The sequence below is a fragment of the Microcaecilia unicolor genome, chromosome 1 (assembly GCF_901765095.1).
Source record: "Microcaecilia unicolor chromosome 1, aMicUni1.1, whole genome shotgun sequence".
NCBI classification, from domain to species: domain Eukaryota; kingdom Metazoa; phylum Chordata; class Amphibia; order Gymnophiona; family Siphonopidae; genus Microcaecilia; species Microcaecilia unicolor.
Window position 1 is genome coordinate 269,484,352 of NC_044031.1, and position 25,829 is coordinate 269,510,180.

Sequence of the window (25,829 nt, forward strand, 5' to 3'; positions counted from 1 at the left end):
AAGTCTGTGCCTATAAACTGTATCTATATACTTTTACCAGAAGTAAGCAGAGGCATTTTGCAGGTGCAAGGATTTTCAGCTACAAATGTTCATTCAAAAATTCAAGTGTATACATGTAAATGTGTGAGTTCTAAAGAGAAGGGGTTAATGTGAGTGCATTCAGCAAACATGCCATATATTTTACCCATGTGTAGTTATTCAATTAAAGCTTTCTTCCATTTTGGGCCTGGTTCACCAAGTCTTCTCTCCCATTCTGGGGGCAATCCTGTACAGTGCAGTGATGTAGCCATGGGGGGGAGGGGGGGTCATGTGGGCCTGGGCCCCCCAAATTTGGTTCAGGTCCCCCAAAGTCTGCTGACTGGGCAGAAGCTTTCCTGCGGCAATATTTGTCGCCATGCTGCCTGCCTGCCCTACTTCTCTCTTCATCGTGCGTATGCTCAGGACATTAAAGCAGGGCAGACAGCACAACACTGACTATCACCACAGGAAGGCTTTTGCTGGCAGGGCTTGGGAACACACATCAGCTCAGGTATGTGGGGTTCTGGCGGGGCAGAGAGTGGTGGTGAGGCAGAGCAAAATATGCCCCCCCCCCACTTTGGGCTCAGCCCCCCCCCCCCAAAAATAAAATACAAATCGAGGTCAGACTACGCCTCTGGTACAATACCTAAAGTAAGTGTGCTAAGCACAAATTCTAAGAATGCAAATTACACGCGTAATTTCCATTATAGCGTACTGGCATAAGCTCACTTTTATGCACTTTATGTAAAAATGAGGACGTTATAATGCCTTTGTATCGCTCCATGGTATGACTGCACCTCGAATATTGTGTTCAATTCTGGTCACCGCATCTCAAAAAAAATAGTGGAATTAGAAAAGGTGCAGAGCAGGGCGACGAAAATGATAAAGGGGATGAGACGACTTTCCTGTGAGGAAAGGCTGAAGCGTCTAGGGCTCTTCAGCTTGGAGAAAAGACAGCTGAGGGGAGATATGATAGAGGTCTATAAAATAATGAGTGGAGTGGAATGGGAAGACGTGAAGCATCTGTTTACTCTTTCCAAAAATACTAGGACTCGGGGGCATGCAATGAAGCTACAAAGTAGTAAATTTAAAACAAATCAGAGAAAATGTTTCTTCACTCAACGTGTAATTAAACTCTGGAATTTGTTGCCAGAGAATGTGGTAAAGGCGGTTAGCTTAGCGGGCTTAAAAAAGGTTTGGACGACTTCCTAAAGGACAAGTCCACAGACCATTATTAAAATGGACTTGGGGAAAATCCACTGCTTATTTCTGGGATAAGCAGCATAAAATGTTTGTATTTTGGGGGGGGATCTTGCCAGATATTTGTGACCTGGATTGGAAATAGGATGCTGGGCTTGATGGACCTTTGGTCTGTCTCAGTGTGGCAATACTGATTATGTACTCATGTACTGGTGTAAATGCTTGCACCTAAATAATGCCAGTTATGCTCATAACTGTCAATATTCTATAACCTTACCCCAGAATTCTGTAAAGGTCACCCAAAGTTTGACGCTCAAGCTTGCGTGCGGTTATCAGATACAAACATATATTAATTGGCTGAACTCATGCTAACCATCAATAATTGTTCTAAACAAGTGCAAATTAGCAGTCATTAGTAGTTATGTGCGTATTTGACTTGTGTCCCTATTGTATAACCAGTGCAGGACTTGTAAAGGGACATGACCAAGGGAGTGCATGGGCGGGTCAGAGGTTTGCCCAGCATTGTAGAATACTTGCATTCATGTGCCCGACTGCTGTCAATTAGGTGCGAGTATTTACACCAGCCTTAAGCTGCAGTACATCCTTGCACTTACAGTTAGGTGTGAAAATGCAGACTTAAGCTAGTATTCTATCAAGACAATTCCGTACGGAATTGTCGTTATAGAATTTGCACTTAGCGCGCATCATCCTGGCATCTATCTTTTGGCGAACTTTACTGTGTAAGTGCTGGGGACATCCCTGACTTGCCCATGTCCTTGTCATGCTCACACACCCCTAATTACATGTGAAAGGACTTACATGCTAAGGTTTAGCATTACGACTATGTGTAATTATGTGTATAACTGCAAATTACTACCAACTAGCACCAAGGAACGCCAATGATAACCGATTACTGGTAGTTAATGCCAATTAGCAACTAATTTATCAATTAAATTGTGTTACTAACTGACAACTATTCTATAATCTGCATGTGCAAGTTATCATGCTAAATGCAAAAATATACACACAAGATTATAGAATGAGGGAGTTAGTGTCCAGAAGGAAAAACCTTTCTACCTACTGGAAAAATGCTGAATAGAGAAGAACCTATGAGTGTTGTAGCACAGATAGGAGCCAACTCTGTTGGTGCTGTGTGTGCTTGAGCACCCCTAATATTGACCAAACTCCTTGACTATGTCCAGGGAGGGCTAATTTCCATTGGGTTTAGCACCCCCAAACATTTTGGAAAGTTGGCTCTCATGCCGCAGACAGTACTGTGAGATACTGTACACACCTTTAGTTACATAGTAACATAGTAAATGATGGCAGATAAAGACCTGTACGGTCCATCTAGTCTGCCCAACAAGATAAACTCATTTTACATTGTATGTGATACTTTATATTTATTATTTATTTATTGCATTTGTATCCCACATTTTCCCATCTATTTGCAGGCTCAATGTGGCTTACATTGCTCCGCCATGGCTAACGCCATACCTGAGTAAAAGATACAATTAGTAATTACATAAGAATATGGGTAACATTGTCGCCTCCTTATGGCTCCCAAGTCTGCATCAACTCTGTATAAACTCTTGCAAATGTCAAAGCCGAATATATGTTCAAATATTACTTCTGCCTGGGAAAAAGATTTGAGAGTTTCACTTACATTCAAAGAATGGAAGGTTTTTTTGAGAAAGACCATGCATTCCTCATTATCTGCTGCGTGCTGCAATCAGTATATTATATTGCACACAAATCCTATTGGACACCTGAAAAACTTTCTAAAGTAAGATCTTCTGTATCTAACTTATGCTGGTCTGGTCAATCTGCAGTAGGGTCCCTAGAACACATGCTATATTCCTGCATTAATCTGCAGCTGTATTGGAAATTGATCTGGAGATCCCTTCAGACAATATTTGATAATTCAGATGTGTCAACCTTAAGGTACTAACTCTTAAAGCATCTACTCCTGGCCTATTAATTCCATTGAAACATGCTAAATTGTTTAATTTAATGATCTCGATTGCACTCCATCTGATAGTTCTACACTGGAACAATAATCAACATGTCTCCTATCATGAGTACTGGAATTGGCTTTGTTCATATAGGCAATATGAAGAAATAGCTGCTTTGAGAACAGGTCATATTTTGTCCTTTCGTAAAACTTGGTCATTGCTAGACAAATATGCAAGCTTAACGGGCTAATAACTGCTTATTTTATTTGTTTACATTATAAATTACTTGTTTAAATATGCTGTCTGTTATATTCAATGTTAACCCACTGTCATTTGTTTTTTCTTTTGTTTTATTATGTTCACGTTTTCTAATTCAAAATTATAAATAAAGATATTTAAAAAAAAGAACATGGGTAACATAATGGAATAAAGCATCAGGTATAAAGAGATCACAATCGAAATAACAGTTAAAGCAGTAATGCACTAAAGATCAAATGATGGATCGTTGTGATATGCTCTGTTGGTCTTCAGTGATTTCCAAAAGTTGATTAGGCCAGGCATTTTTGTTCACATCAAGTGGTAATGCATTCCAAAGCTGCGTGCCTGTGTAGGAAAAGTTGGATGCATGTGTATACCCAAGTTTGATTTGTCCTTGCCTTTCTCAGGGCACAGACCGTAGAAGTCTGCCCAGTACTGTTCTTGTACTAAGTTCTGAATCTAACATCAAAGCCCCTTAAAATTTACACTCCAGCCCCTCCCTTTCTATTCAGTCACGATCAGGGCATAGACCGTATAAGTCTGCCCAGCTCCGTTTTGTTTCCCAATTACTGGCGTTGCCACCCAATCTCCGCTTCCACGGAACCATTCCTACTAAACAGGATTCCTTTGTGTTTACCCCACGCATGTTTGAATTCCATTACCATTTTCATCTCCACCACCTCCCGCGGGGGGGGGGGGGGGGGGGGGGGGGGGGGGGCATTCTACATATCCACCACCCTCTCCGTGAAAAAATACTTCCTGACATTAGTCCTGAGTCTGTCCCCCTTCAATCTCAATTCATGTCCTCTAATTCTACCGCCTTCCCATCTTCGGAAAAGTTTCATTTACGGATTAATACCTTTCAAATATTTGAACGTCTCTATCATATCCCCTGTTTCTCCTTTCCTCCAAGGCATACATGTTCAGGTCAGCAAGTCTCTCCTTGTACGGTTTGCAATGCAAATCCCATACCATTTTTGTAGCTTTTCTTTGCACCGCTTCCAGTCTTTTTACATCTTTAGCAAGATACGGCCTCTAAAACTGAACACAATACTCTAAGTGGGGCCTCACCAATGAATTGTAGAGGGGCATCAACACCTCCTTTCTTCTGCTGGTTATGTCCCTCTCTACACAGCCTAGCATTCTTCTGGCCACGGCTGTCGCCTTGTCGCATTGTTGATTCACCTTCAGATCCTCCGACACCAACACCCCAAGGTCTCTCTCCTGAGTCGAGCTTACTAATCTCTTCCCTCCTATCCGGTATCTCTCTTTTGGGTTTCCGCACCCCAAATACATCACTCTACACTTCTTGGCATTAAATTTTACTGCCAGACCCTCAACCATTCTTCTAACGTTCGGAGATCTCATCGTTTCTACTCCCTCCAGGGCATCCACTCTATTAGCTATTTTGGTGTCATCTACAAAAAGACACACCTTTCCTTCCAACCCTTCAGCAATATTTCCCACAAATATATTAAACAGAATAGGCACCAACACCGACCCCTGAGGAACTCCACTGCTCACCTTCATTTCCTCCAAGCAGATTCCATTTACCACCACCCTCTGCCACCTGTCGGTCAACCAGTTTCTTATCCAGTTCACCACTTTCGATCCTAAGTTCAACCCTTTCAGCTTATTCACGAGTCTTCTGTGGGGGACCGTATCAAAGGATTTGCTGAAGTCCAAGTAGATTACATCTAGCGCACGTCCCTCATCCAGTTCTTTTGTCACCCAGTCAAAAAAGTCAATAAGATTCGTTTGGCAGGATTTTCCTTTGGTAAAGCCATGTTGCTTCGGGTCCTGTAACCTGTCGGCTTCTAGAAAGTTAACTATCATTTCTTTCAGCAGCAACTCCATTATTTTTCCTACCACCAATGTGAGACTTACCCACTTCTTCCCTGTCTCCACTTTTGTGAAGAGGGACCACATCCGCTCGTCTCCAATCTCGCGGAACATCTCCTGTCTCTAAAGATCTATTAAATACATTTTAAGAGGTCCTGCCAGGACCTCTCTGAGCTCCTTCAGTATCCTGGGATGTATCCCATTTGGCCCCATAGCTTTGTTCACCTTCAGATTCTCCAGCTGTTTATAAACTCTTTCTTCCGTAAATGGCACAGTATCCACTCCATTCCCAGATGTTCCCTCGGCAGCCAACCATGGTCCTTCTCCAGGATTTTCCTCCGTGAACACCGAAGAGAAATAATTATTTAGCACGTTTGCTTTATCTTCATCACTCTCCACATAGCCATTCTCATTATATTTCAGTCTCGCCATTCCATTCCTATCTCTTCTCCTTTCTCCAATATATCTGAAAAAGATCTTGTCACCTCTTTTTACATCTGTAGCCATTTTTTCTTCTGCTCGCGCTTTCGCTAGCCGTATTGCCCTCTTCGCTTCTTTGAGTTTAATCCAATAATCTTTTTTGTGATCCTCTCATTGCGTTCTTTTGTATTTCTTGAACAAAGCCTCTTTTGCTCTTATTTTTTCTGCCACTTGTTTGGAGAACCATATAGGCTTCCTGCTTCTCTTGTTTTTGTTTACTTTCCTCACAAAAAGATCAGTCGCCATATTTATAGCAGCCTTTAGCTTGGACCACTGTTTTTCCACTTCTCCTATGCCTTCCCACGCCAACAGCTCCTTCTTCAGGCATTCCTCCATTTTATCAAAATCAGTACGTCTGAAATCCAGTACTTTGAGTTTTGTGCGTCCGCACTCCGCCTTTGCCCTTATATCAAACCATACGGTGTGATGATCACTATTACATAGGTGGGCACCCACCGGGATATCGGAAACACTACCTCCATTAGTGAGCACTAGATCCAGTATCAACCCTTCCCTCGTGGGTTCTGTCACCATTTGTCTGAGCAAGGCACTTTGACAGGCATCCACAATCTCCCTACTTCTTTCCGATTCCATAGATTGGAGTTTCCAATCCACGTCAGATAAATTGAAATCTCCCAACAGTAGCACCTCCCCTTTCATACCAATCTTTTGAATATCTTCTATCAGATCCTTATCTAACTTCTCCGTTTGCGCAGGAGGTCTGTAGATAACCCCTGTGTGGATACAGGTTCCATCTTCTCTTTCTAGGATGATCCTTAAAGCTTCTTCTTTTCCCCAGGTTCCCCGCAATTCAGCCGCTCTGATATTCTCTCTCACATACAGAGCCACTCCTCCACCTCTTCGGCCCTCTCTATCCTTCCTAAAAAGATTATAGCCTGATACGGTCACATCCCATTCACGGGAATCACTGAACCACGTCTCAGTAATAGCAACAATATCCAAGTTTTCTTCAAACATCAGGGCTTGCAAGTCTTTAACCTTTTTACTTAGACTATGAGCATTTGTGCACATAGCTTTCCATGTGCTTAGTGAGTTTGGGTGTTTTTTTATATTTACATGACCTTTCCCTCTGCCATCATGTTTATTCTGGGGGTGACTTTCCGAAATCCGCTGTTTCCTTTTGTCACCCCCACCCTCTAGTTTAAGTGTCTAGAAACATACTGTCTGAATTTCTCCCCAAGGATCATTTTTCCCATCACAGAAAGATGTAGCCCATCATTACAGTGCAGCCTGTTATTTTTCCACGTATTACCCCATTCTCCTATGTATCTAAAACCTTCTTCTTTACACCGAGACTCAAACCACTTATTGAATTCCTCTGTTTTGCGTAGTCTTTCCTCTCCCCTCCCCAACATAGGAATTACTTCAGAAAAAGCCACAGTCTGAACCAAAGATTTCAGTCCCTCCCCAAGCTTCTGGAACGCTCTCTGTGCTGTGAACTTGCTATTGTTGGCCAGGTCATTTGTCCCCAGGTGAATTACAACATCAGTGTTTGAAGCCTTTGCTCTCTTCTCGGATCACTTTCAGTATTTGGTCTGTACATCTTGTAGCTGAAGATCCTGGAAGACATTTCACTACATTGGAACCCCTGAACTGTGTTCCTAAGTTAATGTCTCTGATAATGGAGTCTCTCTGATAATGGAGTATTTTTCATTTAATCATCTAAAAGGCAGCAAACCCAATTACCCTGGAGCAGGCTTTTCCAAGATCATTTCTCCAGGGATGCAAACAGGCCAGATGTTTAGGATATCATGAATATGCATGAGTGAGATACAACGAATGTGTGAGCATGCAAATCATTCTCATGCATATTCATTAGGGATATCCTGAAAACATGGTCTGCCTGCAGCCCTTGAGGACTGAACTTGGGCAAGCCTGCATTAGAATCACATGGCAATGTTAGTGTCTCATTTTCCTATTCCCTAAGGTACCAAGAACCTAGGCAGTGATATATTACAGCAGCCATTCCCAGCCCAGTCCTGGGGCACACCTAGTCTCATCGGGATTTCAGGATATACACAATGAATATTCATGAGTTAGATTTGCAAGCAACTGAGGCAGTACATGTAAATCTATCTCATGCATATTCATTGTGGATATCCTGAAAACCCAATGGGACTAAGTGCACCCTGAGGACTGGGTTGGAAATGGTTGTATTACAGTATGTCTCTGAAGGAAACCAGTATACAGACTATTATTGAAGAGTTTTTACCTCTGTTCTGTGCACAAGCTGCTGGGTGCCATCATCATTCATTCGAAAAGTTTCCAGAAAAGGATCAGATTTGCTGAAAAAGTCCTGCAACAAAATGTAACAAGTGATTCACTCATGATCTATTTACGAGCTAAATCCCTCTGTTCTCATCCTAGTTAAAGAGAACATGAACTGCATAAGGTTATGGTGGCAGATGGCTACCTCTAGACACCGGGGGGAATATTTTTATAAAGCATTTTTCTTTTATAGGAACAGAAACACTAGTGATGTATTAGTTTCATTGATGGGTTACTTCACTTGGGGCAAAGCTTGGTAACTGCTAAAAGGTCCCTTAGACTATATAACGGGTTTACAGTACTGTATGACAACTAGAGATATCTCAGTTCATTGAAGTGTCCCAGTAGAAAGAAGTACAGAGAAAAGCCCATGATTATTAAGCACCCCAATAATAATTAGGGGGGGGGGGGAGATTTGATACACCACCTTTCTGTGGTTGCAGGTACTTATTTTATACCTGGGGCAATGGAGGGTTGAGTGACTTGCCCAGAATCACAAGAGCTGCAATGGGAATCAAACTCGGTTCCCCTGGTTCTCATGCTGCTACACTAAAGGTAAAGGGTTATGGATTTGCTATAGGGTCATTCCATGCCAAGTGGTCTAAAATTAAAAAAAAGTTCCCACCATCATGTTCTCCAATTTTGTTCAAATTTTATCTGTTGCACGAGTCAGGTGTTAAACGAAGTTTCCCAAAATTTGAGGTCTCTAACTGCAGTAGTTGCAGATCTAGACCCCCTTTTCTGAAAGGTTGTCAGTCCATGAGCGCGCAACATTTACCAAAATGCCATTTTTGGGGTCTAATAAAATCCAAACACATTTATAAGAATGGCTAAAAAATTCAAATCCTGTACAGTTTTTGATGCTAATTCCGATGAAATACATTTTAACATTATAGATGCAAAATCCAGTCAAACAAGTTGACTCAAAGTGTGCATCAAAATTGGTTGCGACTCATCGGAACATATTTGGACCAATATTCAGACCGCAACAACTTCCATGCAAACAAAGATATGGACTTGAAATTTTGAACAAGCTTTATGCTTGTGCTGGACATAATACTGCCAGATTTGCAACTAACCAGCATCTATAACCGCCCTGCAGGATCTCTTCAAAGTTGTCACTGTCAGCGCAAATGGTAAAATGTATCAAAGTTCAAAGCCAGTTATTAAAAGAGCCTGCCTGAATCAGCTTGTGAACAGTATCATCTGAAAGAGAAAATTGTGCTCTACAACACTGATATGTTTTTGTTTTGCAATGCCACCATTAAGTAGCCATTTACTCAGGTCAAAGTATGTTATATTTTGTATGCACGATGTATTGCGTTGGTCCATGATGGCTGAGCCATTACTGGTTATCACATTGAAACCAGCATCCCCATCGCCATAGTGGCCATGCCCGATAGCCATGCAGTAACAGCCACGGGTGGGTATCTTTACTGCAGGATCCCAAGCCTGATTGTGGGTTACTTCACTGCAAGTTCCCAAGCCTGCCTTCTTCAGTTACTTCATCATACTGAATGCATCATTGATCTGCAAGAGAACGGTTTCAGGAAAACTATATTGCCGACCAGATGATGTCACTGATGGAGCTGGAATAACAGCAATGATAAGTTGTTCTGGGATCCAGCAAGTATTGTGTCTTACCGGCCAATAAAATGAAGTAGCGGGACCATGAGGATGCATAAAGCTTATGAAAGCATCTTTTTGTTCAACTGATGTTTCACAAACGTTTCCAATCCACCATAAATGCAAGCAACATACTGCCCAGGCTGAAGATTTGTGACTTTATCTATTTGTTCAGCATCACTAATTTATTAAGCTGGAATATTCACCTGAGATGGCACGACCAAACTGATAACAGCGCACAATAAACGATTGGACAATCAACAAATAAAATACAAATGAATAAATTATAATATCAATACTTTTAAGCGACTATTAAGACTCAATTTCCTAGAAATGAAGAAAAATTAGCGCATCAAGCGTACTAAATATAACATACTTTGACCTGAGTAAATGGCTACTTAATGGTGGCATTGCAAAACAAAAACATATCAGTGTTGTAGAGCACAATTTTCTCTTTCAGATGATACTGTTCACAAGCTGATTCAGGCAGACTCTTTGAATAACTGGCTTTGAACTTTGGTACATTTTACCATTTGCACTGACAGTGACAACTTTGAAGAGATCCTGCAGGGCGGTTATAGATGCTGGTTAGTTGCAAATCTGGCAGTATTATGTCCAGCACAAGCATAATGCTTGTTCAAAATTTCAAGTCCGTACCTTTGTTTGCATGGAAGTTGTTGCGGTCTGAAGTTGTTGGTCCAAGTATGTTCCGATGAGTCGCGACCAATTTTGATGCACACTTTGAGTCAACTTGTTTGACTGGATTTTCCATCCATAATGTTAAAATGTATTTCATCGGAATTAGCATCAAAAACTGTACAGGATTTGAATTTTTAGCCATTTTTATAAATGTGTTTGGATTTTATTAGACCCCAAAAATGGCATTTTGGTAAATGTCGCGCGCTCATGGACTGACAACCTTTCAGAAAAGGGGGTCTAGATCTGCAACTATTGCAGTTAGAGACCTCAAATTTTGGGGAAACTCGCACAACAGATAAAATTTGAACAAAATTGGAGACATGATGGTGGGAAGGTTTAGACCACTTGGCATGGAATGACCCTATACCATCTTTCTGTGGGTACAACCAAAGTGGTTTGCATATATTATATGCAGGTACTTTCTATGTCCCTACTGGGCTCACAATCTAACCCCCCGGTTTATTAAGCCACGCTGGCATTAGTGCACCTCAGCCACTAGCATGGCTTAGTAAACAGGGGGGGGAAAATTTATACCTGGGGCAATGGAGGGTTAAGTGACATGTCCAGGGTCACAAGTTGCTGCAGATGGAATCAAACCCAGTTCCCTAGGTTCTCAGCCTACTGCACTAACCGTTAGGCTACTTCTCTACTCACTAAACACTAGGCCACTCTTCTAGCAACTGCTGCTGTAATGACAGGAACATCAATTTCACAGCATGGTGTATCACCCTAAGAGGATCCTTGAAGAAATGGCTTTTCCAATTGGCTTATTTGGATAAAATCTCTAATCATAGACCAATGGCCTCTATTCCAATTTTATTGAAGATAATGGCAGGATTAGTAGTAAAACTTAAACAAAAATGGTTTGAATTTTGTATCACATTCACCTGTTCTTATCGAATCAAGTTTTTAATAACCTAGACCTCAAATCTCCCAATAGAGACAAATACCCAAGGTATTGCAACAAACCACTATCTTAAATGGGAGTAAGATATTATCATTGGTCAATACTCAAATAAAGAAGAGGAAAAAAGAATCAGCATTAAAAACTTAGAAATAATGGAGAAAATGTACTGATTCAATTAAAAAACCCTCTGTCCATTAAATAGAACATGAATGAACACACAAAAATTTCAAAAATATTTCAAAAATACATCAAAATCCTACCTACTTTACTTTACTGAATCAAATGTCAGATTTGGAGGCTCAGTTTGGGCTACACAGAGGGACGTTTGAATATTAGAGGAGCGGTGAGTTTCAGCTAAGTGACTCTTGGCCATTTTTGTTTTTTACATTGTTCCTCTGAATTTTTGACACTGTATGCAATAAGCTTATAGTGTATAGAATACACCGAGAGCTGGTCCACATGACTAAATTTAGTTTTGGGCAGTTACCCTACATATAACCTTGTGTAAATGCCAATGCCTAAATTAGGAGTGGACTGGGTGTATTCTATAACAGTGCGCATAGATTTTAGAAATGCTCATGACCCGCCCATTCCATGCCCACAGCCACACCCCTTTTCAACTGTGTGACTTAGAAATTGCGCACAGCACATTATAGAATACACATAGACAGTTCTGCGCATAAATTATAATTAATCTCAATTAGTGTCAATAATTGTGTGTTAAATGGCAATTATACTACTACTACTTATCATTTCTAAAGCGCTACTAGACGTATGCAGCGCTGTACACTTGAACATAAAGAGACAGTCCCTGCTCGACAGAGCTAACAATCTAATTAGGACAGACAAACAGGACAAACAAAAGATAAGGGAATATTAAAGTGAGGATGATAAAATAAGGGTTCTGAACAAGTGAATAAGGGTTAGGAGTTAAAAGCAGCATCAAAAAGGTGGGCTTTTAGCTTAGATTTGAAGACGACCAGAGATGGAGCTTGATGTACCGGCTCAGGAAGTCTATTCTAGGCATATGGTGCAGCAAGATAAAAGGAACGGAGTCTGGAGTTAGCGGTGGAGGAGAAGGGTGCAAATAAGAGAGATTTACCCAGTGAACGGAGTTCCCGGGGAGGAGTGTAGGGAGAGATGAGAGTGGAGAGGTACTGAGGAGCTGCAGTGCTGATTGGCTTGCTAACCAATTAGGTTATGCACATTGTTATGGAATTTGCTTCAATTTCTGTAAGGAGATCTCGGTGTGATATATAAAATCTGTGGGTTTACGGTCTCAGAAAATTTTTAAATAAAGTTGACAACAAAGCTAAGACCTGTGGTACCCCAGCGGGAATATCAATAAGGGCTAGATTCTAGATATCACGCCTAAAAATTCAGTGCCAAAATGAAATTCGCCTAAGTGCATTCTATAAAGTACACATTAATTTAGCCATACTTTATAGAAGAAGACTAAATTTCCATCTGGTTTATAGACTATGCCGAGCAGTGGTCCGTGCAACTAAATTTAGCCGCAGGCAGTTACGCCAAGTAAAACCTTACATAAGTGCTGATGCCTAAATTAGGCACAAACTGGTTTTATTCTATAGTAATGTGTTTATATTTTAGAAATGCCCATGACCCGCACATTCCACAGCCACATTCCTTTTCTACTATGTGACTCAGAATTTACGCGCAGCACATTATACAATACGCTTAGACAGTTCTATGCGTAAATTCTAACTAATGCCAATTAGTGTCAATAATAACTTGTTAAGTGGCAATTATCAGCGCTGATTGGCTTGTTAAACAATTAGGTTATGCACATTGTTATGGAATTTGCTTTGATTTCCATGTAGAAATCTCAGTGTGATATATAGAATCTGGGGTTTACAGTCTCCAAAAAATGTTAAATAAAGTTGGTGACGTGGCTAAGCCCTATGATACCTCAGCAGGAATATCGATAAATAATGAACACTGTTGATGTATTGCAACGCAGTCTAGTCTAAATGCTAAGAAAGGTGAAAACCATTGCAATACAATTCCATCTACCCTGATCACCTTTAAGGACTGTAACATGATGTCATGATTCATGGGGTGAAAAATGGCAGAAGCATATAAAATGACTAAAAGAAATACAATGCCTGCTAAAAGTTTACACCTGTTATGAAGCAGGTACTAATCCCCCAATATTCAGCTGGCCATCACCAGATGAATTTGACCTGGATATTCAATAGGCACTGGAACTGAGTAGCTGGGTCACAGGCAGCTGCCAGAACTTATATGGCTACTGGTAATATTCAGACCGGTACCTGTGATAAGTGCCTGGATTTGATTTGATTTATTGACTCAATATACCACTTACACAAAACTTATTCTAAAGCAGTTTACAATTTAAAGTAAAAAGAAGCAATAATAATAAGAAAATTACATACATTAAAAAAATAAAATAAAAGATTTCCAAACAAAATTAGATAATAGAAAACATAACACCACAGCAATGTCAATAAAAATGTATGACTAAAACAATCAATACAAATATAAATCATACACTCTTTTTAAACAGCTAAGGGCTCTGTTTACTAAGCTGTGCTGTAAGCGAGCTAGCGTTTTTAGGAATATATGGGTGTCTCTAGCATTAGCGTGCGCTAAATTTTAACGCGTCTAAAAACTCTAGTTCATCTTTGTAAACAGGGCACTAATTTTTTTTAAAGCTTTCAGAAATGACAAATAACAATTCAAGTGGTGTTAAGTTCCATAAAGATACACCAGTCTTTTTGCTATCTTTTTGCAGAGAAGGGCGACGAAAATGATAAAGGGAATGGAACGACTTCCCTATGAGGAAAGGCTGAGAAGGTTAGGGCTCTTCAGCTTGGAGAAAAGGCGGCTGGAGGGTGATATGATAGAAGTCTACAAGATAATGAGCGGATTAGAGCGGACAGATGTGAAGCATTTGTTTACACTTTCAAACAACAACAAAACCATGGGACACAAGATGAAGCTAGAATATGGTAGATTTAAAAAAAATAAGAGAAAGTTTTTCTTTACTCAGCGTGTAGTTAGACTCTGGAACTAGTTGCCGGAGAATGTAGTGACAGCAGCTGGCCTTACGGAATTTAAAGGGGGTTTGGACAGATTCCTGAGGGAAAAGTCCATTGAACATTATTTTTAAAAAAAAATTTTTGGAGGGGGGGGGGGGGTGGTTGCCGGGCTCTTGAAGCCTGGATTGGCCGCTGTCGGAGACAGGATACTGGGCTTGATGGACCCTTGGTCTTTTCCCAGTATGGCGGTGCTTATGTACTTATGCTTATGTACTTATGTACTTATCTAGGCACTTAGCGATTGGTGGACTGAATATTTCTGCTGAGTAAATCCTGACACTGCTCTGACTCTGCCCAATACTAACCAGATAATGCCACAGAGGCCACACCGGATTTCCAAAAGTACTGTATAATTAAGTTCTGCTGATAATCAGGGGATGGCCCACTCACCATGATTTAACTGGGCAGGAGCCTTTCCAGTCTGGTTAAATCCTAATATCTACCCTTAAATGTTTAGCCTTGGCACACATGCACTAAATGGAGCATTGGGTGATTACAAACAAAGCAGTTTACAATTATTAAATTCAGGTACGTTCTCTATTCCAAGTGAAGCACTTGCCGCGTGGTTATTTCGGGCTACTTTGGCTATTTGTAGCGCCAGATATGATGGCGGGCTGGGGGTGGGTTTAGCATGCATGTTAAGGCCTTGCATGGTGTACTCTTCCAGGTGCACGCTAAACAGACTTTTCATGCACAATATTATGATGCCTTGCAAACATTTCACTGTGTGCTTGCCCTCCAAGGTTTTACTCTAAACTCATGGGATTTACATGAATAATGAATCACACAGAAATCTACAGTACCTAGTTTGCTTCCATAGTGAACCTTCCTGCAATGTCTGATGGATAACCACCAATAAAGAGAGCAATCTGAGAGTCATTTTCCTCATGACTGCCAAGCAAATAGAAAAAACAGTGGGGTGTGTGACTGGCACTCTAAGATAAAAACCTGGTTGTTTTCTAAAAGTTGAAGGTTTCTGAAGGTCTGCTTACTGAAGTGGGTGGGTGCATGTGGTACCATGAATAGTAACACAGTAGCATAATAGATGATGGCAAATAATGACCAGTATGGTCCATCCAGTATGCCCAACAAGATAAATTCATAGCATAAGGTATGATGTGATACTACATATGTATACTTGATCTTGATTTGTACTCGCCATTTTCAGGGCACAGACAGTAGAAGTCTGCCCAGCACTAGCCTTATTCTCCAACTATTGAAACTATCATCGAAGCCCATTCCAGCCCTTCCAAATCTCTCCAGTCACAATCGGGACACAGACCATAGAAATCTGCATGGCACTGGCCTTGTTCTCCAACTACTGAAGCCAAATCTGCCCAGCCATGATCTAATCACCTCTAAGTTTGTTTGGTTCCGTGCCTTCTATACAGGATTCCTTTGTGTTTATTCCACACATTTTTGAATTCTGTTACTGTTTTCATCTCCATCACCTCCTGCAAGAGCTCATGCCAGGCATTTATCACCCTCTCTGTGAAAATGTACTTCCTGGCGTTATTCCGAGTTGCCCCCCCCCCCCCCCCCCCCCCCCCCCCCCCCCGCAGTATAAATTCATGTTCTCTACTTCTACCACCTTCCCTCCTCTGGAAAATGTTTGTTTGTGTATTAATACCTTTCAAATATTTAAATGTCAGCATCATATCGCCTATCTTTCCTTTCCTCTAGGGTATACATTCTCAGGTCATCAAGTTTTTCCCCATACATCTTGCGGTGCAAAACCCATACCATTTTCATTACTTTTCTCTGAACCACTTCAAGCTTCATAGCAAGATGCAGCCTCCAAAACTGAACACAATATTCCAAGTGGGGCCTCACCAATGACTTGTTCAGGGGAATCAACATCTCCTTTCTTCTGCTGGTTATACCCCTCTCTATGCAGTCTAGCATTTTTTTGGTCGTGGCCACCCCCTTGTCACATTGTTTCGTCACCTTGAGATCCTCAGATACCATCTTTCCCAACGTCCTTCTCCTGAGCTATGCTTATCAATCTCTCTCCTCCTATCTTGTGCATCTCCTTTGGAGTTCTACACTCCAAGTGCATCACTCTGCACTTCTTCACATTAAATTTTAACTGCAAGACCTTTGACCATTCTTCTAATTTTTGGAGATCTCCTCGTGGTTTCTATTCCCTTTGGGGTATCCACTCTATTGGCCATCTTCTGTCATTCACAGACGAGAAACTTTTCCTTCTAACCCTTCAGCAATGTCTCTCACAACTATATTAAACAGAATCGGTCCCAGTACCGACCCCTGAGGCACTCCACTACTCCACTACTCAGGTGTACAGCGCTGCATACATCTAGTAGCGCTATAGAAATGATGAGTAGTAGCAGTAGTAGTCATTTTCCTTCCTCCAAGCGAATTCCATTTACCACCATCCTCTGTCACATGTGGTTGCTCTTGGATCATAGACTGGCCTTGAATCACAGTAGATTATTATTGTTGATTTAATGTGTTTTATATTGTTGAATTTAGCTGTTTTTAAGAATTGAAATATTGGGGTTTTTTTTATAACACTCAGGTTCGACAATGTCAATTTTAGCAGTATAAAAGAAATGTTTAATAATTCAAAAATAGAAGTAAAGGTGCAAAAAAAAACCTTGGGGGTCCTTTTACGAAGCGGCGACAAAAGGGGGCCTGCGCTGGTGTCGGCACATGTTTTTGATGCACACCAAGGCCCCCTTTTACTACAGCGGGTAAAAGACAGGTTTCCCTTTTCTTAAAGAAATGGCCATGTGGCAAGTGGACCACTTGCAGCGCGGTAATTTCAAGGGGAAGCACTTATCGCCACCCATTGAGGTGGCGGTAAGGGCTCCTGTGCTAACCCAATTACCACTGGATACACACTAGTGCTACAAAAATGTAAATAGTTTTGCAGTACCGGACATGGTGCACGCTGGGGGGGGGGGGGGGGGGGAACTACCATCGGGCTTACCACCGCTTCGTAAAAGCGTCACTCAGAGCATAAATGTTTTAAAATAACCTTTACTGTACCTGAACTTCAATTTGCTTTAATCACAGGTTAGAAAGACAAGTAATTAAACCCAGGTTCAGTGACATGAAGGATGGGGTGTTTACAGACATTCAGTAAATACAAACTACAGGTCTTCTTGATCATTCCCACTGACTGTAAACTAGGGATGTGCATTTGTGAGTATGTGTTTTGCATGGGCACCTACAAATCTAAAATGCACAGACAAAACAATTTGTATGTGCAAAAAGTTCTTGCATGCATGTCAAGGGCAATTTTATAACAAGGCATTTACAATTAGGCCCCCCAGAGGGCACGTTCCATCTTTCTTTCATAGGAAACCAAGCTAACCTGGTATATATGTGTGCATGTGCTTAGGTGTGAGCACTTTTGCCAACCATAGAGCTGCAGATACATATCTGTGTAACTTGCCATATTCTATGCTACATTCTACAGTGTGAGCCCTCACCATGCTCTGCCAAAGCTCTTCCTTGAGTATACCCCCTTGGATATACATACCATTTAGGTTAAGCTGGTATTTCCAGAATATAGCTTGGGTGGAATACTGGCAGTCACACATGTATGTACACACAAGGGGTGTGTAATTTGGGGATTATTCTGGATGTTCATTTGAATTTTAAACCTCATATTAGACCTAACTCTCAAATGCAGAAACCTAAACCCTTTGAATATCAGCCTCTCTATGTTTAAAACCATCAATTGTTGATGAGGGCTGATTTCTAGAAATATAAATATTAAATACATACAGATGAATAAGCCTGTGCTTACCCAGATGTACACCTGTGCTTCTCCACCCACCCACCCATTCCTAGAAGATTGTACAATCTATTCCCTTGCAACAACGAATGTATTGTAGCATCTGTACCATATAGGGCAATCAGGCTCTTTACAAAAGTGATGCCAAGTTGCTTTAATCAATTCTCATAATAAAAGAAAATCCCCAATCCGTTTGTCCTCTTTGTCTTTCTTTTTCAACTATATCAAGTATAAGTCCACACTAACTAGAGATTTTTCTCATCTGGGTACTAAATGGTGGAATTCTATTCCAAGGGAAGTAAGACTTGTCTATAATTACTTGACCTTCTGTAAATTCTTTAAAGTCTTCCTTTTCAATAAGTTCTTATATTAAGCTGTTAATGTAACTGTTATATTAGTAATGCTAATCCTCTTCATTATCTATCTGCCTTGTTTACTCATCCCATTGCTTCTGTATTTCTTAAACTTTCAATTATATTGAATTATTATTGAATGTTAGACACATTGAACTGAATATTTAAATTCAGATAATATGGGTTATAAGTACCAATCAATAACTAAAGGTAGTGCAGGGTTTATTTGTTTTTTTTTTAATGAATATAAGTAGGTTGAAGCAGTGGCATTCCGTGCTTGGCTGACACCCGGGGCGGGTGCAGTGCAACACGGCGCCCCCCCCAGCATGGAACGGCACCCCCCTGGCGTTGGCACCCCCCCTGGTGTGCACCCTAACCCCCCCCGGCGCAGCGCCTCTCACTCCCCCCGACAGTCCCCACCTGCCTACCACCTGAGCTCCAGCCGGCACCTCCAATCTGCAGCGCTGCTGACTTTAAATGAAGAAAACCGGCTCGTCGTTGGCCCTTCACTCACTGAGTCCCGTCCTCGAGGAAATAGGAAGTTATATCAGAGGGCGGGACTCAGTAGTGAAGGGCCAACGACGAGATGGTTTTCTTCATTTAAAGTCAGCAGCGCTGCAGATTGGAGGTGCTGGCCGGAGCTCAGCTAGTAGGCAGGTGGGGACTGTCGGGGGGAGTGAGAGGCGCTGCGCCGGGGGGTGGGGGTGGACGGAGCACCCCCCCACCCGTTGACACCCGGGGAGGACCACCCCCATTGCCCCGCCCTTGCTACTCCACTGGGTTAAAGGGTTGTATACCTGGGGAGGATTTTAAACTGTTGGTTCAAAGTTTGGTAACAAGTCTGGACTACTGCAATGTCCTGTATTTGGGCTTGGCAGTGTCTATTATTAGGGTATTGCAGGTTGTTCAGAACACAGCAGCATGCCTTGTCTCTGGTGTGTCACGCCTCTGAGATCAGCAGGGTCTGGTTTATTATCTATTCCAGCTTTGCGTAGGATCCATTTTGAAGAAATTAGGCAAAAACCATTTTCAATAGGTTGTGGAATTTGATGCCAGAACAGATCAGAACAATGAGGAATATAAGTTAATTTAAGAAAGTGTTGAAAGCTTATTTATTTGCATCTATGATCTGAAGCAGTGAAGTTATCTGTAGCTGGTGAGAGAAAATAATCTTTGTACAATGGAGATAAGAGAATGTGCTGCATTTTGTTTCGTTTAATGTAGTTTTGAATTTTATGATTATGTATGTATCTTTGTAATCCGCATAGTTTTATGCAGAATATAAATGAATAAAATATGTATAAATGACATTTTTCTAAACATTTATGCATGTAAACGGTAGTGCCAATGTTATAGAATTACCGCCATAATGGGTGCAAAATATACATGACAATCAGAAAAGCTTAGTTTAAAATGAAGACCAACTGAACTTTTCTGGGGTGATGCGTACCCCTACGGTAGACACTTTCCAGGTTCTATAGGTAGTGAACTGTATTAGCTTATTTTAAAACAGTTTAAAAAAATAATATAAACTTAAAAAAAAAATCCTCTATCTTCATGTTAAGGGTTGTTTTTTTTTTTTTCTTCTATAGCATATCAACCTTATCCCTCAGGAATGCTGAAAAGCAATTGCTGATTCAGTAGGTGCAACAGCTTCATTTGGTTATGGTAAATGAGCTAATTATGAATGCTGTCTACCCCTTAGGATGTCACATCTTGGCATCGAACAGCTCTTCCTGGAACTCTTGATATGCAGATTCTATATATTAATGGGGTCTGTGGCAATCAGTACAACATGAAAACTAGGTTATGGAATGCACAGATTGTTCAGAAGAACTTTACATTATTACTTTATCCTTAATGTAATAAAGATTTGAGAATTTTGAGGACACTTTTATAACTACGGGAACAGATAAACCATTTGAGAATTCACAACAAAAGTAAACACACACTTCCACTTTGAAAATGACTCCTTTAAAGCTGTGTGTTACATTTACACCTGCTATTTAGGGGTGAAGACATTTCTGCGCTTACATGCACAGTGCCAAATTCTCCTACCCTGAATGGAAATGGCCTGTCATAAAATTGCTCATGAAATAGATGAGTGAAGTTAAGTGTACACAGACTCTACATTTAATTGTATGCCGAGTGGTTAAGTTTGTAATACGTTATTTTTCTGTGTAAATCACTGATTTACCTAAGGAAATTTCACTGAAAAATATCTTTACAAACATTTGATATTTTATGGGGGGGGGGGGGGGGCAAAACTTTATATAGGGCATCTAGGGTTAAGTGCACGTTTAAAAATAACTTCTAGGCTTTTAGAAGGGTCCTGTGAATGCAGGACCTTTTCTAAAATACAATTGCAGCACCATTTTAGAAAATTTGTGGATGTTGGCATATAGGGACCCTTTTACTTAGCTGCGGTAAAAGTGGTCCTGCGTTAGTGGCGGTGGCCATTTTTGCTGTGCACCAGGGTCCCTTTTATTGCAGCAGGTGAAAATAGCCAGAAATAAAGTGGCTGTGCAGTAAGTTTCACTTGCCACATGGCCATTTCGGAGGGGGGGGGGGAACACTTACCGCCACCCACTGAGGTGGTGGTAAGGGCTCCCGCGCTAACCCAGCAGTAACCAGGTAACATGTGATGTTGCCCAATTACTGCTGGGTAAACCCCTGTGGAAAATTTTTAAAATATTTCCGCTAGTGCCAGAAATTGCCGCATAGCAACCCTTTAGTAAAAGGACCCCATAGACATTTTAGGCAAAACGTTTAGAGCCTCTGATGTATTTTACAAATGCAGTGCTAAACACAGAAGCCTAATGTAAAATTGACATGTCTCCACCCCCCGTCCAATGCATCCTACAGGCATTCAAAAACATATACCACATCAACGGTGGTGTCTCAAAATCTGATAGTGTAGAATGTCAAAAAAAAGTGTACCCAAGGGTACCCATGAAGCTGAAAATGGCCCACATCATCATGCCCTGTCCCCATAGGACAAGTACATAGCATCTGGGAAGCAAGCTGTTTATTTTAATCACACCCCTTTCAACAGTAGCTCCACCCCTGTCAGGCTCATGATATAATTTTATATCTGCAGCAATGGAGGGTTAGGTGACATGCCCAAGATCACAAGAAGCAGCAGTGGGATTTGAAGCAGTCACTACCTGGCTATCGTGCCTGCTGCTCTAACCAGTAAGCTATTCCTCCACACTGTTCTGGGAGGCAAAATGTTTTCCCCTGCTCTGGGGTGCAATACATTTTGCACCTGGGAGTAGGGAAAAACATATCACACCTAAAAGTTGACTGGAGATGTAGCTTAATGGTTAGCACACTATCCTGCTTATTTTCGAAAGAGAAAAACGCCTATAGTGCGACCTAAATCGAGAGATAGACGTTTATCTCGCAAAGGCGCCCAAATCGGTATAATCGAAAGCTGATTTTGGGCGTTTCCAACTGCACTCCGTCGCGGAAATGAATAAAGTTGACGGGGACGTGTCGGAGGCATGGTGGAGGCGGAACTGGGGCGTGGTTATCAGCCGCGAAGAGATGGGCATCTTTAGCTGATAATCGAAAAAAAAGGCGTTTTTACCGCGATTTTGGGTCACTTTTTTGGACCCTTTTTTTTCACGAACAAGTCCCAAAAAAGTGCTCCAACTGCCCAGATGCCCACTGGAGGAAATCGGGGATGACCTCCCCGGACTCCCCCAGTGGTCACTAACCCCTTCCCACCAAAAAAAACCCCACTTTACAAACTTTTTTTCCAGCCTGTATGCCAGCCTCAAATGCTGTACCCACCTCCATGACAGCAGAATGTGTTTGATACTGTCACAGCCTTTCCCTGGGTCAGATGTGGCTCTCGGGTGCAGTACAGGGTCACATCAGCATTGCATTGTGGTGGGTGTAGGGTATTGGGCTCCATGATTTCATTAGCTTGTGTTACAGTCTCACGATGTTGGTAGTTGGTAGGCTCTTCTCCCATGGTGCTTTTCCCCCTGCCTACTGGGTCAGAGTGTGCCCTGTTGTGTTTCCTGTTGTAGTCCATGCGGTAGTGGCCATTTTTGTAAGCCAGTTTTAGTTCCCTTTCCTGTGTTAGCCACGTTACAGAACTTAGTTCTTCCCTTGAATGTGGCTGAAAGAGGGCATTATACAGCATTCTGCCAGCTCTGACCTACTGCTCATCTCAGTACCAGGGAGACTCGCTGCCAGTGGGGCACAACCTCTGATCTGCAGTTAACTGTGAGTAAACGTGGTTATTCCAATAAAGGACGTTTTCGGAGAGATTAGTCTTCAGGTGTTAACTGGTGTGCCAATGTTATACAGCAGCAACGAGTCCTAGAGGTCTGCGTGTATGCAGGTCCCTGGAGCACTTTTAGTGGGTACCGCAGTGCACTTCAGCCAGGTGGCCCCAGGCCCATCCCCCCCCCCACCTGTAACACTTGTGCTGGTAAATGGGAGGCCTCCAAAACCCACTGTACCCACATGTAGGTGCCCCCTTCACCCCTAAGAGCTATGGTAGTGTTGTACATTTGTGGGTAGTGGGTTTAGGGGGAGGGGGGTTGGGAGCTCAGCACCCGTGGTAAGGGAGCTATGCATGTGGGAGCTTTTTCTGAAGTCCACCGCACTGACCTAGGGTGCCCAGTTGGTGTCCTGGCATATCAGGGGGGCGAGTGTACTACGAATCATGGCCCCTCCCACGACCAAATGGCTCGGATTAGGACGTTTTTGAGCTGGGCGTTTTTAGTTTCCATTATCGCTAAAAAAACCAAACGCCCAGCTCAAAAAAGTCCATTTTTTCAAAAATACGGTTCGGCCTGCCCCTTCACGGACCCGTTCTCGGAGATAAACGCCCATGAAGATAGGCATTTCCGTTCGATTATGCCCCTCCATGCTTGATAGCCTTGGGTGCCTGGTTCAAATCTCTCAAAACAGAACAAAACTTTTAGCAGGTGACTTTTTTTGTGTGTTTTTAACCTTTATTTACTTAGCACTGCACTGAAATGGAACAAGGTACATACACAATTAGCAAATACAAGATAAAGGGCATCAAATCACAAAAACAATTGAAATAAAAAGAATGGTGCACCACTCAAATCTTCTATAAACAACTCTGGCTCACTTTTCAATACTAAGTCAGAAAAGCTGCTGGCTTTGTAAAATGGCAGGCATAGAGATTTTGCAGCCCTAAACATTTAGAGCTGGAAATTTCAGAAACGGGGACATATTTAACAGTCCTCCACCTAGATATTTTTTAAAGGCATATGTAAATGTCATGCTTGCCATTTTACAATCTCCGGCAAAGGTCACGTGGGAAGGTTTGCACTGGCTCAAAAGCAGCAATTCTTGTTCTGCAAGGGAAACCTCACCTCAGATGGTACAAGGGGCAGAATGATGAAACATGCTAAGATCTAGACAGGATCATTGACGAGACCCGCTGAACCCCAGAGGAGGAAGGAAAGGAGACAAGTGAGGGGCAAGAGGTATTTGGCATAGCACTGGAAGGTGAGGGAGGGAGCTGTGTGAAGACAGGAGTTTCAGATGACAAGCTGGGTGGACAGAAACAACAATCGGACTCACAGACTCTCTTTCAGCTCTCTCATAGTCAGCAAATGGCCACAGAGAAATGCTGCAGCAGCACTTATTTATGATATAAAGGTGGTCTAAGCCCTGACATTCATCTGGCATTGGATGTATGATGGCGTGGCGATCGTGAACAAGGAAAGGGAAATGGCCGGCTTTTGTGAGAAACAGAAAATTAAAAAAAAAGGGAGGGAAATCAGCTGGTAGCCGGCTAATATGCGATTGAAACTCCCACGCCGCTCGCTGCGAACAAGAGGCTCCCTAGCCCTCGTTGGCAGCTTTTATGCTTTCCCCTGTAGCCCTGCCCCTTCCGGCTTCCCAACCAACGGCAAGGGGGTCTCCTGCCGCGTCATCTCAATTGCCGATGGGGAAGCCGGAAAGGAAGGGTCGCTCTGATGCAGGAGCTGCCGGGCAGGAGCTGCCATGTTATGTGCAGCTGCTCGGCATGCCCCTCGCCGGCCTACCTGAATTGGGGATAGATATCACTGACACAATACCATCCTTGATACTCCCCCGTACTTTCCCAAAACACCTCCTTCAACCCTATACATTTTAGTGGCTTACACATTTTATTCTGCCCTTTTGTAAAATACTGGCTTGTATGTTTTGGTCACAAAAAGGCTCATTTTCAAAGCATTTAGACTTACAAACTTCCATAGATTACTATGGAACTTTATAAGTCTAAGTGCTTTGAAAATACATCTCAAAGTGCCACAATTGAGATGTTTAAAGGGCAAATAGTGCTTGTAAAACGACCACCATAGTAGATTGCAATACAATATGAACTAGATTCAATAAGTGGTGCTTAAATTTGGGAGCGGAAAAACCTCTAACGGAACACTATTCTTTAAATGGTGCTCTGAGTTGCGTAAGGAAATCCAGAAGAGGAAACCAAATTCTGCAGATAAAACAATGCAGTCCACAATGCAGAACACATGTCTTCAACAGTTAAAAAGACTTTTATTCTTGCCAATTTAAAACACAACCTGATGTGGCCATGTTTCACCTCTCTAGATGCTGCATCAGGGGTTTACAACTGTATAGCGAAACATATAAAACATACATTCAAGTAAAACTAAATAAACCATAAAATAACATAAAATACTTTCTTAAAATTAAATTTAACATACATACTTAAAACAGCACTGTTAATATTCAAAGAAGACACACTAATAATTAGTATCAGCAAAAAATTGTTACTACACGTAACAGCAAAAACTCTCAACACTTGTGAGTCCTTAGACAAAGGATAAGTAACAAAGGCAAAGAGTCATATGGATCAAACCATAAAAACATCTAAACATTTAAAATCTAAATAATATCTAACAAAAATCAAAACTAAGTTTGTCATATATAATAAATACAGAAATATTAAAAGGGGACCATACCTATTAGGGTCCCAGAGGACACGTACACCCAATGAATTGGTCCCAAACATAAGCAGCAAGGAAAACAGCTCAGCCTAAGGTCGGTATTAAAACAACAACAACAGGGCATCAATAAAATGAACCCAATAAAAAAGAGTGCCATTTCAAAAAACCAATGTGGAAGCATCAAATATTCACAGCTAGCAGCAGAGTTCACACACAGAGAATGACTCCTTTCTCAGTAGTATACAGAATGCAGCTGTGCCAAAAGGCTGAATTTAACTTCCTGTTAAAGGTCAGACTTCACTCTCAAACTCTCCTTAAAAAAGGCTCAAAAGAAGGGTTAAAAATGCTCCAAAGCTTAATAAATCAGCTAGACTAACTTAAAAATGTCAAATGATCATAA

The 25,829-nt window shown here is 41.6% G+C and overlaps 1 protein-coding gene across 1 annotated transcript in view; it reads right to left on the reverse strand.

Moving 5' to 3' along the window:
• Window positions 1-25,829, reverse strand: part of CPNE4 (copine 4) — a 932,436-nt gene that overhangs the window by 386,404 nt on the left and 520,203 nt on the right. The window contains exon 7 of the mRNA XM_030206477.1: window positions 7,987-8,070. Coding sequence (XP_030062337.1) covers window positions 7,987-8,070 — 84 coding nt within the window. The remainder of the gene's footprint in view (window positions 1-7,986; window positions 8,071-25,829) is intronic.